At 47.4% G+C, this 14,570-nt stretch overlaps 1 protein-coding gene across 2 annotated transcripts in view; it reads left to right on the top strand.

The window, feature by feature from the left end:
- The window catches only part of KLHL14 (kelch like family member 14), a 212,859-nt gene that overhangs the window by 189,316 nt on the left and 8,973 nt on the right, over positions 1 to 14,570 (top strand). For both annotated transcript variants that reach the window (XM_069620984.1, XM_069620985.1), the window contains exons 5-6: positions 1,326 to 1,404; positions 13,713 to 13,903. In XM_069620984.1, coding sequence (XP_069477085.1) covers positions 1,326 to 1,404; positions 13,713 to 13,903 — 270 coding nt within the window. The remainder of the gene's footprint in view (positions 1 to 1,325; positions 1,405 to 13,712; positions 13,904 to 14,570) is intronic.

The raw sequence follows: 14,570 nt of genomic DNA, 5'->3' as shown, positions 1-14,570 counted from the left end.
AATTGTATCCAGTCATAAGAGGCTGATTTCAGAGGATGGCATCCCCACCTTTCGTAATGGAACGCCAAAGCGGAGAGCTCTGAACAAGGCTCATAGGATGAGCATCTAACGGCACAAAAAATGGCCATATGATCTGGAGTGTGGGTGTATGCAGCAAGTTGGTGCATACATGGTCTGAAGGTTCACACAGACCTGTGCCTTATGATTAGAGAGCAGGTGAAGGTGTGGCAATGAGGGTGGATCCGATTTCACAGGTGTGCCCAAAGTCTTCACCCCTGCCCCTTAAGTGATTATTTTACTGTGCACTTGCCACTAAGTGCAAGACTCTGTGGTTTCCTGGCTTCACACGGTAGAGGAGAGCTCTACCCCCAGACATTAGTCGGTCAATTTACTATCACCCGCAGTGAGCATCTGGACTGCACATTTGATGCTCTCAAGTACCTGTCATGAGATGCTGCAAAGTTCACAAAAAAGCAGGTTTTTCTTTATGACCTCACCTTATACAGTTCTCATCCCCACCCAGCATATCCAATGAGATGCAGCTGTTTTCCCAAGCAAAGAATTAAGAACCTGCTGTTGAATGGTGCCTTGGACTTGGTCTGATCTGGGACAACAGACCGAGGTGGCCACTTCACTTAATTTTATACCGTGCTATTAATGGGGGGCAAGCCCCCATAAACCTTTTCTGCACCCCACCATCCCCTTCAATCTCACCACAACCCTAATATTCCTTTTAAAATATCCCCTTGCCCCAAAGCCCCCTAAAGAATGCCACATGAAATGTATAAAATGGCTGTTTACCAAATACGGCGAAAAAGCAGTGGTGAGTTGGGCGGGTACCACTTAGTCAAGGTCCATTGTTAGGCTGCTCGAAATCTCCCCCTGTATTATTGGAGTTTGACACAAACCTGTGTGCTGCCAATGACGTAAGAAGGCATTAATGAGTGGCTTTCCTCATTGGCCATTTACTGGGCCTTAATGTCTATATTTTCTCGGATTAGGCATTTGCCATCACTCTGTTATGAAAGCCATGCAATGTTTGCAAGGTCCTCCAATAAGCCTTTGCGTCTGATCCTAAAAGCGTTAGCAAAAGGCATACACACTCTGCTCTGGGGCCGCACGTGCACGTGTTGTTTTGGCGCCAACTGTCTTGCAATAAACCAAGATTGCTAATAGCGAGGCCAGTGTTACACCCCTTGTGCCCCATAGGGGAGCCCTTTTCCATTATCTGACTGTAGAACCTGTACTGCTGTCAGTAGCCTATTATTTTCTTGGGTTGTGAAAGGTTATTGTATGTTTTACCGAAATGTGTTCTTCGTTTACAGGGAAGCACAGCACAAACTTCGTCAGCCGCTATGACCCACGGTTTAACAGCTGGATCCAGCTGCCCCCGATGCAGGAAAGGTGAGGATCCGGTGCTTGTGGGATTTCTAGCTCTGCTATTTGCATGAGTGTCTGCTGATACCCATTCTGCGGGGTCTCTGTTCTATCTACCGGCGAGAAGCTGCCCTAGTAGTGTGTTTCACCAAGATGCAGCCTATTGTGTAAGCTGTGGAACAGCAGGTTGTGGAGAGGGGGGGGGGGGGGGGCAGCATCACCTGCAGACCATCTCAGATACTGACCAGCACGCATGTCTTACCACCAGTGCTTTAAGTGGGCTTGGGCCAGCCGGGCCGGGCCCTGGCAGTCACCAAAAAGTGGGGCTCAGCCAGAGCCCTGCCGGGGCCACCCATCCCACCACATCATTGCGGGACACATTATCCCGCCACAGCCGCAGCCGTGAAGGTAGATGTGCCTGCCATTGAGCCAGGCAAGCTGACCTAAGTGCCAGCCACCCACAGCGTCGCTGTAACTTCCTCTGGTGACCCCTTGCGCAAGGAGTCACCAGAGAAAGTTACTGTCCTTTTGTTTCCCCTCCCCAGGTCACCGAGGCGTCTTTAACCCTCGGCGAACCTGTGGACTGTGTGACATATTCTGAGGTTTATAAAAGATGACTTGAAATAAACAACTCAAGCCATCTTTTATAAAGCTTTGCGAACGGACAAAGTCGTTGTCCGTAGTCAAAGCTTTATAAAAGATGGATTGAATTGTGTACTTTTCAAGCCATCTTTTATAATCCTCGAAATATGTTACATATTTCTGTTTAAAAAAGAAGGCTTGAAAAGTGCACAAACCATAGTAAGGTATGCAAACAAATATATAAATGTATGTAAGCATTTATATATTCATGTGCGCACCTTACCGTGGTTTGTGTACTTTTCAAGCCATCTTTTATAAACCTAGAAATATGCAACATATTTCTATATTTATAAAAGCTGGCTTGCAAAGTACACAAACCATAGTAAGGTACGCACACAAATATATAAATGCATACATAATTTATATATTTGTTTGCATACCTTACTATGGTTTGTGTACTTTTCAGGCCACGCCCATCATGCAAGCCACACCCCCAAATGAGCCCCCCGCCCTCATTTACTTACCCCACTTAAAGCCCTTCTTGTCACCATGAAGGCAGAAACCCACTTGCAAACTGTTCAATAGGCACCTGACTTAGTCATTCCATATCTCATTAAACTGATTTAAAAAAAGTCAGAGCAGAGTGACAGCATGTGCTGGCCAGATCGCCTGCATGCATAAATGCACTTTACTTTGGATGGTTTCTTTGCCTGTTATTTGTAATTCGCGAATGCATTATTACTTGACTTACGTCCCATAAAATACGCAGAGCATTTCGTCTGTGAAATACTGCAATTTACAGGTACAGAAGTGTAAATTGTACTAAACCGTATAGCAATCCCAATAGCAAAGATTGTTCAAAGTATAGACCCGAGTGCCATGCTTCAATCTCTGAAAAGCAAGTTCTCAATTTCTGAGTGTTCACTGGGATTCTTGGGGTGCGAGGGGCAAATGGACGGCTCCTTTACATCCTCATCCCCAAGCGACTGATCTGCGTCTCCATGGACCTTTGTCTGGCAAGATGCGGACGTCGTCTATTTAAGACGAGCCGCACAGTTCTGATACGTCATCTGCCCGCGCGAGCGGAATCAAAGACTCTCTGGCAATGGGGAGATGCACAGGAGCAAGCCTTAAAGAAGATCAAAGACTCTCTCTCCAGCGACGCCACAATGGCGTTCTTCGACGCAACCCGCACAACCGAACTACTGGTGGACACCAGCCCAGTAGGGCTGGGAGCGGTGCTCACACAAATCAACAAAGAAGGAACCGTCTTCCCCATTGCGTTTGCAAGCAGGGCACTTACACCGACGGAACGGAACTACACCCATATCGAAAAAGAAGCATTGACGATCATCTGGGGGTGCGAACGTTTCCACGTCTACATTTTAGGGAACCCAGTGAAAGTGCTGACGGACCACAAGCTGCTGGTCCCCATCTTCAAAGGCTCGGCACTGCACCCCCCCCCGCTGGGATTGAGCGCTGGCTACTCCAACTACAACAATCCGATCTGGAAGAGCAGTATCGAGCAGGGGCCAACAACCCAGCGGACTTCCTGTCACAGCACCCCCGACCAGCCACCGCTACTTAACGCGAGGCCGCCAAGGAGACAGAGGAACACGTGTGCCAAGTCATCACGTGCGCTAGGCCCATGTCCATGAAGATCGAGGAAATCAAAGTCGAAACAGACAACGACCCATGTCTTCAACTCACCAACAAAGCCATGCTAACGGGAGAATGGAAGACATTCCTGACGGCGGTTGCACAGAAAACACTCCAGGCACAGGAGCTGATACAAGCACTCTTCGGTATACGCCACAAACTGTCGGTTTCGCTCGAAGGACTCATCCTCAAAGGCCATCGGATCGTGCTGCCCACCTCCCTCCACGAGAGGGCCCTCAGACTGGCACACGAAGGACACCAGGGGATAGTGAAAACGCAGGTATTCCTCTAATCCCGCATATGGCTTCTCCAAATGCAGCGAAAAGTCATACCACTCAATGAAGCATGCACCGCATGTATGGCCGCACGCCGGCCAGGACCAACGGAATCGATGGAATGCCCCCTCAGGAGCGAACACCGCTGGGATGCCATAAGTGTCAACTTCTGCATGATCGCAAACGAGGCATACCTCCTCGTGGCCATTGATGAACACACCAGGTACCCCGAAGTAGAACCGGTCACCATGACTGATGCTGCATCCGTCACCACCACGCTTGAGAAAATGTTTGCAACACATGGCATCCCCTCCTCCATCCGAAGCGACAATGGGCCTCCCTTCATGGACAAAGGGTTCAAAACCTTTGTTAACAGTTTAGGGATCCGGCACCACCACATCACCCCATACTGGCCACAAGCCAATGGGGATGCAGAAAGGTTTATGGCCTCCATAAACAAGTCAGTGAGGATCGCCAAGGACAAGGGGCAACCTTGGCTACACGAACTCTACAGATTCCTTCGAGTTTATCGACTGACCCCCCACTCAGCAACACGACTCAGCCCGGCAGCCATGATGTTCGGGGTACCCATCCAGGGGAGTCTGCCCTTGCACCACTCATGGAGACCTCCCCCAGTAGACCTAGAACAGGTGGAGTGCCGACGACGTGAACACAACACCAAGGAAGACAGAGTCAGGAATGCCACGCCAAGCAACCTCCAAGTGGGAGACACAGCACTCGTGAAGAACAGGTCCCAGAGAGGGAAAATGACCCTCCTCTACTAGTCCGTGCCCTGGACCCTAACGCACAGAGAGCATGGCCACGCCTCTCCTACCAGGGGGTGGGAAACTGTGATTAGGAATGTGTCTCATTTCCAACGAACCTAGCCGACACTTTGGGAAGAGTCGAACAAGAACTCCAGCCCCAGGAGAGCATGGCCCGCACAAGGGAACAGCCCACCAGCAAGCGAGAGACAGGAAGAAAGCCTGGGCCTAGGGCGCCCAGAACCAGGAGAAGGGAGAGAAGATCCCGAGAAATCACAGGCACCTCAACGGGCACGAGGAGAACACTACTCTCTCCGGAAACGTCTAGTACTGTTGACAAGGCTACATGACTATGTACTGAATGGCATCTACACCCACCGAGAGAGCTGAGAGCCACGAGAGGACAGACGCAGCTCAGTTTCATTTGTTCACATAAGTGTGTTGCCTGTTTTTTTTTTAATCCAAAGTTGAAAAGGGTTGTGATGTCCACGTGACCCCCGTCACGTGGGCAAGTAAATAAAAGTGCGTGGAAAGCCTGCCAAAGGCATTTCCCGCTCCAGTCCCAGAGCGAAGGTCTCCCGTGTCTCCTTTCTGCGCTGCGATCCAGGGCCACGCTCTGTGGCCTCAGAGGCCCAGCCCCCTAGCCAGTACCAGGCATCACACCGTACACCAGCATTCGGGTGCCTTTTAGGTTTCTCACAGAATGACGCACACAGCAGCCTGCATAATACCATCTGTGGAATCTGCTGAAATCAAAGGAACCGCATGCTGCCAGCGTTTCCGGGTCAGCTATCATTCACGTGCTTGCTAAGTGCTCAAGTTTCAACAGGCGATGGGGCCTCGTGAACAGCTTGAAGATGACTGCGGGCGGGAGGGCTGGCGATGAAGGCTCAACACTCCAGGGAGGCCTATGCATAGCTGTTCTGTGCATGTGAAGCTGAGGGGTTATTCATCTACAGCATCCATGTTGCGAGGTGCTGGCCCGCGTGGTACATGGAGAGCTAAAGGGTAGTTCCTTTTACAGCATTCATGAATGAATTAATTAACAAACGAATGTATTCATGATAACATGGCTCCACCTTCTAATCAATCTGACCTTATAGATCACTGCTATCATAACATCTATAAGAGACCAGGGCATGTGTTACTGGTGCACACAAAGGCCCTAAAGCACATACACGTTGCTGAGGGTTGTTTGTCTAATGGTCGACCACAGGTGGTCAACAGGTATTTTCATCGACCCACAACTGCTCCCCCTCCAGTTGATCGACACCTTCTTATTTGTGTGCATTGCTCGACCCCTGGGGGTTCAATGTACAGACCTCATTCCTCTCCCTTCCCTTTCCTTCTGCTCTACCGCCACTTCCCCTTTCAGTTCTCTTCTTGACTGGGGGATCCATGTCTGCAACCCTTTCCTATACCCTTCTCATCACGCTGGGTGCCCTTGCCCCCACCTTACCATACATGTTTGGGTCCCTGCTTGTCAGTAACTGGTCGATCAGTTGGACTGGTCAACAATATTTGGAAGCCGGCCATTCCCGCTTGTCTACACTTACTGACTACCAGTAAACCCAATACCCAGTACCGATCAGGAAACGCTCAAAACAGGAAACGCTCAAAAAGTCAGCGGTGGCGCAGCAAGTTACATCTAGTCCTCAGTATGGCAAGAAGACATGCGACAGCTGCGGATTGATGGTTTGAGAATACAGCACTTGCAGAGAAAGTCTCTCCTCTATAGCAGTCACCTAAGAAAATATGAATATCCCTGTGGGCCGCTCACTGGACCCAAAAATGAACACACCAATATCTCTTACGCTGTCTAGTGTTACGCTGCTGTGTCGCAGATCCTTCGATTTCAGGTGCTGTAGCTATAGTCACTGCACGGTGGATTGGGCAAAAGTGTATCCCGTACATTTTCACAGGGTTGGCACTGTCACAGAAAGGATTGCGCTGCAGGCATCTCTCCCAACGGCCCTCTCTCTGTAAGAGGCTCCATGCAGGTGAAGGCGGGGACTGGGGTTTTGCGAGAAAAAACGCAAACTTATTATTAGAAATTATCACTTTGTGTGTGTTGAGTTTTCCTGTTGTGTGTTGGATTAAGAAGTCATATTTTATTTGCATCCATGTGGCAACTTTCTGTAATTGTAGCTGCTTGCTTGCATTGTAAACAGCATTAAGGTGACAGCCTCTTGCATGAGGGTTGTTCAAATATAACATATCACACCAATAGCAGCAGTGTGTCATAAATAAACGGCCAGCCTGTAGAACCCAATATCAGCAGTATGTCATACATAGAAGGCCAGCCTGTAGAACCCAATAGCAGCAGTACATTATAAATAGACGGCCAGCCTCTAGAACCCAATAGCAGCAGTATGCCATAAACAGACGGCCAGCCTATAGAACCCAATAGCAGCAGTATGCCATAAACAGACGGCCAGCCTATAGAACCCAATAGCAGCAGTATGCCATAAACAGTCAGCCAGCCTATAGAATCCAATAGCAGCAGTATGCCATAAAGAGATGGACAGCCTATAGAACCCAATAGCAGCAGTATGTCATACATAGAAGGCCAGCCTGTAGAACCCAATATCAGCAGTATGTCATACATAGAAGGCCAGCCTGTAGAACCCAATAGCAGCAGTATGCCATAAATGGACGGCCCGCCTATAGAACCCAATAGCAGCAGTATGCCATAAATAGACGGTCAGCCTATAGAACCCAATAGCAGCAGTATGCCATAAATAGACGGTCAGCCTATAGAACCCAATAGCAGCAGTATGCCATGAATAGACGGCCAGCCTATAGAACCCAATAGCATCAGTATCCCACGAATAGACGGCCAGCCTATAGAACCCAATAGCAACAGTATGCCATGAATAGACTGCCCGCCTATAGAACCCAATAGCAGCATTATGTCATGAATAGACGCCAGCCTATAGAACTCAATAGCAGCAGTGTGTCATACAGACGGCCAGCCGATAGATCCCAATAGCAGCAGTATGCCATAAATAGACGGCCAGCCTATAGAACCCAATAGCAGCAGTATGCCATAAATAGACTGCCAGCCTAAATAGCATCAGTATGCCATGAATAGACGGCCTGCCTATAGAACCCAATAGCAGCAGTATGTCATAAATAGACGGCCAGCTATAGAACACAATAGCAGCAGCATGCCATAAATAGACGGCCAGCCTATAGAACCCAATAGCAGCAGTATGCCATGAATAGACAGCCAGCCTATAGAACCCAATAGCAGCAGTATGCCCTAAACAGACAGCCAGCCTATAGAACCCAATAGCAGCAGTATGCCATAAATAGACGGTCAGCCTATAGAACCCAATAGCAGCAGTATGCCATGAATAGACGGCCAGCCTATAGAACCCAATAGCATCAGTATCCCACGAATAGACGGCCAGCCTATAGAACCCAATAGCAGCAGTATGCCATGAATAGACTGCCCGCCTATAGAACCCAATAGCAGCATTATGTCATGAATAGACGCCAGCCTATAGAACTCAATAGCAGCAGTGTGTCATACAGACGGCCAGCCGATAGATCCCAATAGCAGCAGTATGCCATAAATAGACGGCCAGCCTATAGAACCCAATAGCAGCAGTATGCCATAAATAGACTGCCAGCCTAAATAGCATCAGTATGCCATGAATAGACGGCCTGCCTATAGAACCCAATAGCAGCAGTATGCCATAAATAGACGGCCAGCTTATAGAACCCAATAGCATCAGTATGCCATGAATAGACAGCCAGCCTATAGAACCCAATAGCAGCAGTATGCCCTAAACAGACAGCCAGCTTATAGAACCCAATAGCAGCAGTATGCATTAAACAGCCGGCCAGCCGATAGAACCCAATAGCGGAATTATGTCATGAATAGACGGCCAGCCTATACAACCCAATAGCAGCAGTATGCCATAAATAAACGGCCAGCCTATAGAACCCAATAGCAGCAGTATGCCATGAATAGACGGCCAGCCTATAGAACCCAATAGCAGCAGTATGTCATAAATAGAAGGCCAGCTATAGAACACAATAGCAGCAGCATGCCATAAATAGACGGCCAGCCTATAGAACCCAATAGCAGCAGTATGCCATAAATAGACAGCCAGCCTATAGAACCCAATAGCAGCAGTAAGCCACAAATAGATGGCCAGCCTATAGAACCCAATAGCACCAGTATGTCATGAATAGACGGCCAGCCTATAGAACCCAATAGCAGCAGTATGCAATAAACAGACGGCCAGCCTATAGAACCCAATAGCAGCATTTTGTCATGAATAGACGGCCAGCCTATAGAACCCAATAGCAGCAGTATGCAATAAACAGATGACCAGCCTATAGAACCCAATAGCAGTATTTTGTCATGAATAGACGGCCAGCCTATAGAACCCAATAGCAGCATTTTGTCATGAATAGACGGCCAGCCTATAGAACCCAATAGCAGTATTTTGTCATGAATAGACGGCCAGCTTATAGAACCCAATAGCAGCATTTTGTCATGAATAGACGGCCAGCCTATAGAACCCAATAGCAGTATTTTGTCATGAATAGACGGCCAGCCTATAGAACCCAATAGCAGTATTTTGTCATGAATAGACGGCCAGCCTATAGAACCCAATAGCAGTATTTTGTCATGAATAGACGGCCAGCCTATAGAACCCAATAGCAGCATTTTGTCATGAATAGACGGCCAGCCTATAGAACCCAATAGCAGCATTTTGTCATGAATAGACGGCCAGCCTATAGAACCCAATAGCAGCATTTTGTCATGAATAGACGGCCAGCCTATAGAACCCAATAGCAGCATTTTGTCATGAATAGACGGCCAGCCTATAGAACCCAATAGCAGCATTTTGTCATGAATAGACGGCCAGCCTATAGAACCCATTGGTTTTTCCAAAGTGAAACAAAAAGTAGAATACTTTTGGTGGGAATGCGATACATTGGTGTGCCCGGATTGCCCACGTGGCATAGTAAAACCCATCACTCAGGAGCATATTCTAACTGTTAAGAAACACAACGTTACTTGTAAAGAGTGACTGGGACAGCATTAGCAGTAACTTTGTTACACGGGCTGCGGGACAGAAAAAAACGGAGGAATGAGCGGGGAAAAATATGATGATCTAATACTCAGTAAATTGGGAACAATGACCCGTGAAGGGCTATAAAGAAAGTGAATGTCAAGATAATGTATTAATGTAACATTATCTGTCTCATTTTTCACTCTGTCTCACAGAAACATAGAAGACGCGCATACTCACAAGATACATGTGTCCCCAAATACAGCCTGGCACTTCCCACCATAAGACAACAATTCGCATTTTGAGAATATTGCAATATGATGTGTCACTTTGTGTGTCGTGTTGTAAAAACTGCACACATTGCTGACTTGGCGAAGCCTGATTCGCAGCAAGGAAATCACGGCGTGCCCAAGTAATGTCAATATAAGTTCACAATCACAAATGCACTGCTGTCATTAGCCATTGACATCCAAAGCAGGAAACACCTGCGTATATTTCTAATAAAAGAAACTCGCTTTTGGACTGGGGCTCCATAGACCTACATTGGAGCTATATGGATTTAGCTCATTCTAGGCATGTCTGAAAATACCAGGTGTGTGTGGTTTACTGGGGCAGCACCAGTAAAGAGGCGCCCAGCAGATGCATCTATATGTACAGTGCCCGGGGCTCCGCCCTCTGCTGGATCTCCCTTTCCGTCTGACAGGTCCACATCATAGCTTTCCCTCTTTCCAATACAAGCCACACACGCTATCCTGCAATCCTGTGAGTTCTGCACCACTCTCCACTTTCTCTCTCGCTCCTCCTTTCAATATCTACCTCAAGGGTCACCATCATTTGGCTCTCCAGATGTTTTGGACTACAACTCCCATCTGCCCAAGTCAGCATTGTCAATGATGAGGGATCATGGGAGTCAAAGTAGAAAACATACGGAGAGACACAGATTGCACGCCTCTGTTCTACCATCCCCCATGAGTCTTTCTTCTCCTCTTACATTGAAGACATACACATTTTGGTCAGGATGGAAAGGACCTTGGCGAAGCAAGGGACTCAGCGTGGGCTCATGGCCATTACAGGCCCTGTATGTCCCCAGACAAGCGGTTGATGACTAATTGCCCTCCAGAGCTACCTCTTGGGCATGGATAGCATTCACATATTTTTGGAGAGGGGTGATGGGATCTGTGCACATTGCACGTGTCTAATCTCCCATCAAAGAAGATGGCTACCTCCGTAGCAAATAGCAAAGGGAATAAGTGGCCACTTTCATACCAAACAGAAACGATAAGTCCCTTTTCTATTACTACCATCACTGCAGCTGGAGAAGGAAGTCCTAAGCCAGCAGCTAAACTAGTGGGGCTGGGAGTTGGGATGTCGTGGGGGCCAGGGGCAGAAAAGGGGACAAGAGGGTGATAGGGGCAGTGGAAGCAAGAAAGGGCAGCACCCGGTGAAGGAGTGTAGGTGGCATGGAGAACACAGGCCGTCCCTGCCAGATTCCTCCATCTTCACATCCAGCTCATTGGCTGTGTGCCCTTCCCTGGGTGTGAAAACAAAGGTAATTGTGGGAACATATGACCATCCGCTAGTGATAGGACATTTCCAACTACATTTGAAATCAAGCTGAAATTCCAAATATCAAAGACATGACATTTTGTTTTATATGCACTCTATGTTGGATGACTTCTGCTTTTGTGGAATGTAATATCTGTGTCTTTGGGATCTACTCTGCAGATCCGGTCCTGCACCCACCTCCCCATCCTCTGTTGGGGTATAGTACATTGTATAGTACATTGTTTTTCGAGGGTGGAAAGTCTGCAGATGTTAGTTTTTGTTTTCTATACTGTGTTGATATTTGAAAAGAGATCACATGACAATCAAATCCAGTGATCGTGTAACATGGACAAGTCCTCATGACAAAGGAATTGAGGCGACACTGGGAACTGGAGCAACAGCCAAGTCCTAGGACTAGAGAAACAAGGACTTGCTTTAATCTTATGACTAAAGCTCAGAGTCCCCTCAATATTTCTGTCCTAAGGAACTCTCCAAGGGCGCACAACACTTGTGGACATATGGCGTGGCTATGCAATCAGCACTACCCATGTTATATGATCACTGGATTTGCTTGTCATGTCCTATCTTTTTTACATAGTATAAGGAAGAAAAACTATCACGCACGGACTGCCCACCCGCATCTCGGAATGATGCAGTGTTGTGACCATCAGGAGTGGGACTTGTGTGTTACATCCCGAGAAACCTGGCGTGACAGCTTAACCCACTGGTCTACCTCAGTGAGTTAAGCATGAGTTAAGCAATGTGTTTTGGTTGGTGTCCAGTTAAAGTACCGAATAAAAAAGGATCGAATGCCAAAGGGTCGAGTCAATTTGACCTAAAACAAAAAGGGTCGAATTTTTTTTAAAGTATGTATTTTTTGGGGTTTCCGTTTTGGAAAAATAAAAGTGTTTTTTAACCACAAAAAATGGGGTTTGGGGGGACCCCCCCTAGGGTGACCAGACGTCTGGGTTTTCCCGGGACAGTCTGAGGAAATCACCCTCCGTCCCGGGGTCCCGGGAGTTTTTTCATTTTTGAAACCCTGTCCGGGGTTTGCATGTTTGGGGGGGCTACGGTAATTAAAACCATAATTATTTTTCACAACACTTTCACAATTTTGAATTTGGAGGTTTGGGTCGAACCCCCAACCTCGCAGGTACAAGTCAGAACACTTACTGACTGTTCCACAGAGACTGGCGTGGAAATTATTGTACAACAAGCCATGTAATATCAATTCGAGCTAACGCTCTTTTTGAATTAACATGCCACGATTCACAGACAAAACTGCACAAATGAGATCATACACAGTTTATAGAAAGGAGAATTGCTGGAAATATGGTTGGGGGGTGGTTGTGGCGGTGTGTTGGGGGGAGGGGCGGTAATTGGTCGGCTGCGATGGGGTAGTCCCTCTTTTATGTTGTTGGCCGTCCCGGTTTTTTGTTTTGAAAATCTGGTCACCCTACCCAAAAAAAAAATTTTAAAAAATGTCCCCCTTTGGTTTTCGGTCCTTTTGATTCCACCCTTTGGTCATTCGATCCTATGCATTCGATACTTTGACCTCGAACCGTTTTGGTTGGGATGAAAATGGCTACAGAAGAAGCCACTGCGGCTCACCTAAAAATGTGCATATGTAGAACTGCCAGATACATGAGAACATGAGGCAGATGTCTGAGGAAACTTCAGGGACATTAAAGAAAGCGGATGTGCTTTGGTGGGATACAGATGATATGATATGTTATTTATAAAGCGCTAAATACCCGCGGACTCGGGGATTGAACCTCCAGTTATTGACTGTCGTCTTGCTTCCAAGGCGAGCAAGTTGCCCCTTTGCTATCCTCCCAAGACACGACAGGATTGCTAACTTGTCTTGCAGTTAAAACAAGACGCCCCTGGGAGAAAGGAGCGATCATTCTTCTACTCTCCATAGTTTTTTCATATTAATCTTTGGTTGGAAGGTTTCACGGCAGATGTCTGTAAAGGACACCGGCATCTCTCATGATGGAGCTGTATTCTATAAAACACATGATTAGGGAAATAAGAGCCAAGTGAAGTAACGGGAACTAACACAGTAATGGCTCCCTGGTCAAGAAAAAGTGAGTTAGGGGCTACGACGTATGAAGCAGGAAAGAAGCAATAAAGACGTTGCTTTTAGGAACATGCAGAAGCAGGCATCTTCCCCAGGTTGGACTTTTTAGATGGGGAGGTAGCTCAGGGAGTTGAGCTTCCCCTTTAGAGATCTTTGTGCAACCTGCAGTCACAGGTTCAAATGCTGGCAAGACCTTCCTACTTCTGATATCGATACATTGAGAACCATGGATTTGAGTTCCAAATAACAGCATGCTAACCCTGAAACCCCCACAAAGCGCTAGCAAAATGTGCCATTATTAATGCCTTGTCACTTCAATAAGTGTACCGTTTCAAAAGACCTGCAGAGTTCTAAGTTTTTTTGTTCTTTTCTGTGTTTGTTTTCACACTAGGCGCGCCAGTTTCTACGCATGCCGGCTGGATAAGCATTTGTACGTGGTGGGGGGACGCAACGAAACTGGCTATTTGTCCAGCGTAGAATGCTACAACCTCGACACAAATGAATGGCGCTACGTATCCTCTTTACCACAGCCTTTGGCCGCTCATGCGGGAGCTGTGCACCATGGGAAGATATACATTTCAGGTGAGTCTTTTCTCTAGTTCTTTCCACCATGTAGTCTCCCAAATGGTTTCCCCCTGATTCCCGCGTCCTTAATGTAGGGTCCAAGTGGACCACTGATCTAGGCAGGGAAGGGGTTCCTCAGGCATCCCCTGGTTCACTTGCTGGTAGCAATGGACGAACAGTCAATGCCAAGGACTTAGGAGGAAAGTGGGGCGGACAAGAATACAGGGTGACAGGCTAATACTTGGAATAAAGAAATGTACACAACACAGACATATTTGCTATAGTGTATGTCTCGGAAGCAGGAAGTTAGTTATGTACGGCAAAAGGTAAGTAGCTTCAAAGAAATTCCCAAACCTTGAAATGGAAGTATTTGCTAGCTCTGGGTGTCTAGGGTTTAGTTATGGGAAATTGCAGTGTTTTTGGAGGTGCACGGGACCACTGTCCACGTGACCTTTAATACACTGCAGCATCAGAAGGCAGGTCTATACCCAATGCTGGTTGATTGGTCCAGAGGGTGGTGCTCCTGATGGTGATCTGGCATCAATGGAAGGTATACGCCACATGCGCAGTTTAGGGTTTTTGGCTTCTGCCGGGACTAGTTCTTGTAGCCCTCTGGCCAGGTTCCTAGGGGGGGGCACTATTCCAATCAGCAACCCAAAATGAGTGCCTCGGCCAGATCAGCAGA

This window comes from Ambystoma mexicanum, chromosome 5q (assembly GCF_040938575.1).
Source record: "Ambystoma mexicanum isolate Mex_15411 chromosome 5q, UKY_AmexF1_1, whole genome shotgun sequence".
NCBI lineage: Eukaryota > Metazoa > Chordata > Amphibia > Caudata > Ambystomatidae > Ambystoma > Ambystoma mexicanum.
Note: the sequence above shows the minus strand (reverse complement) of the source record. Positions and strands in the feature narration are given on the sequence as shown.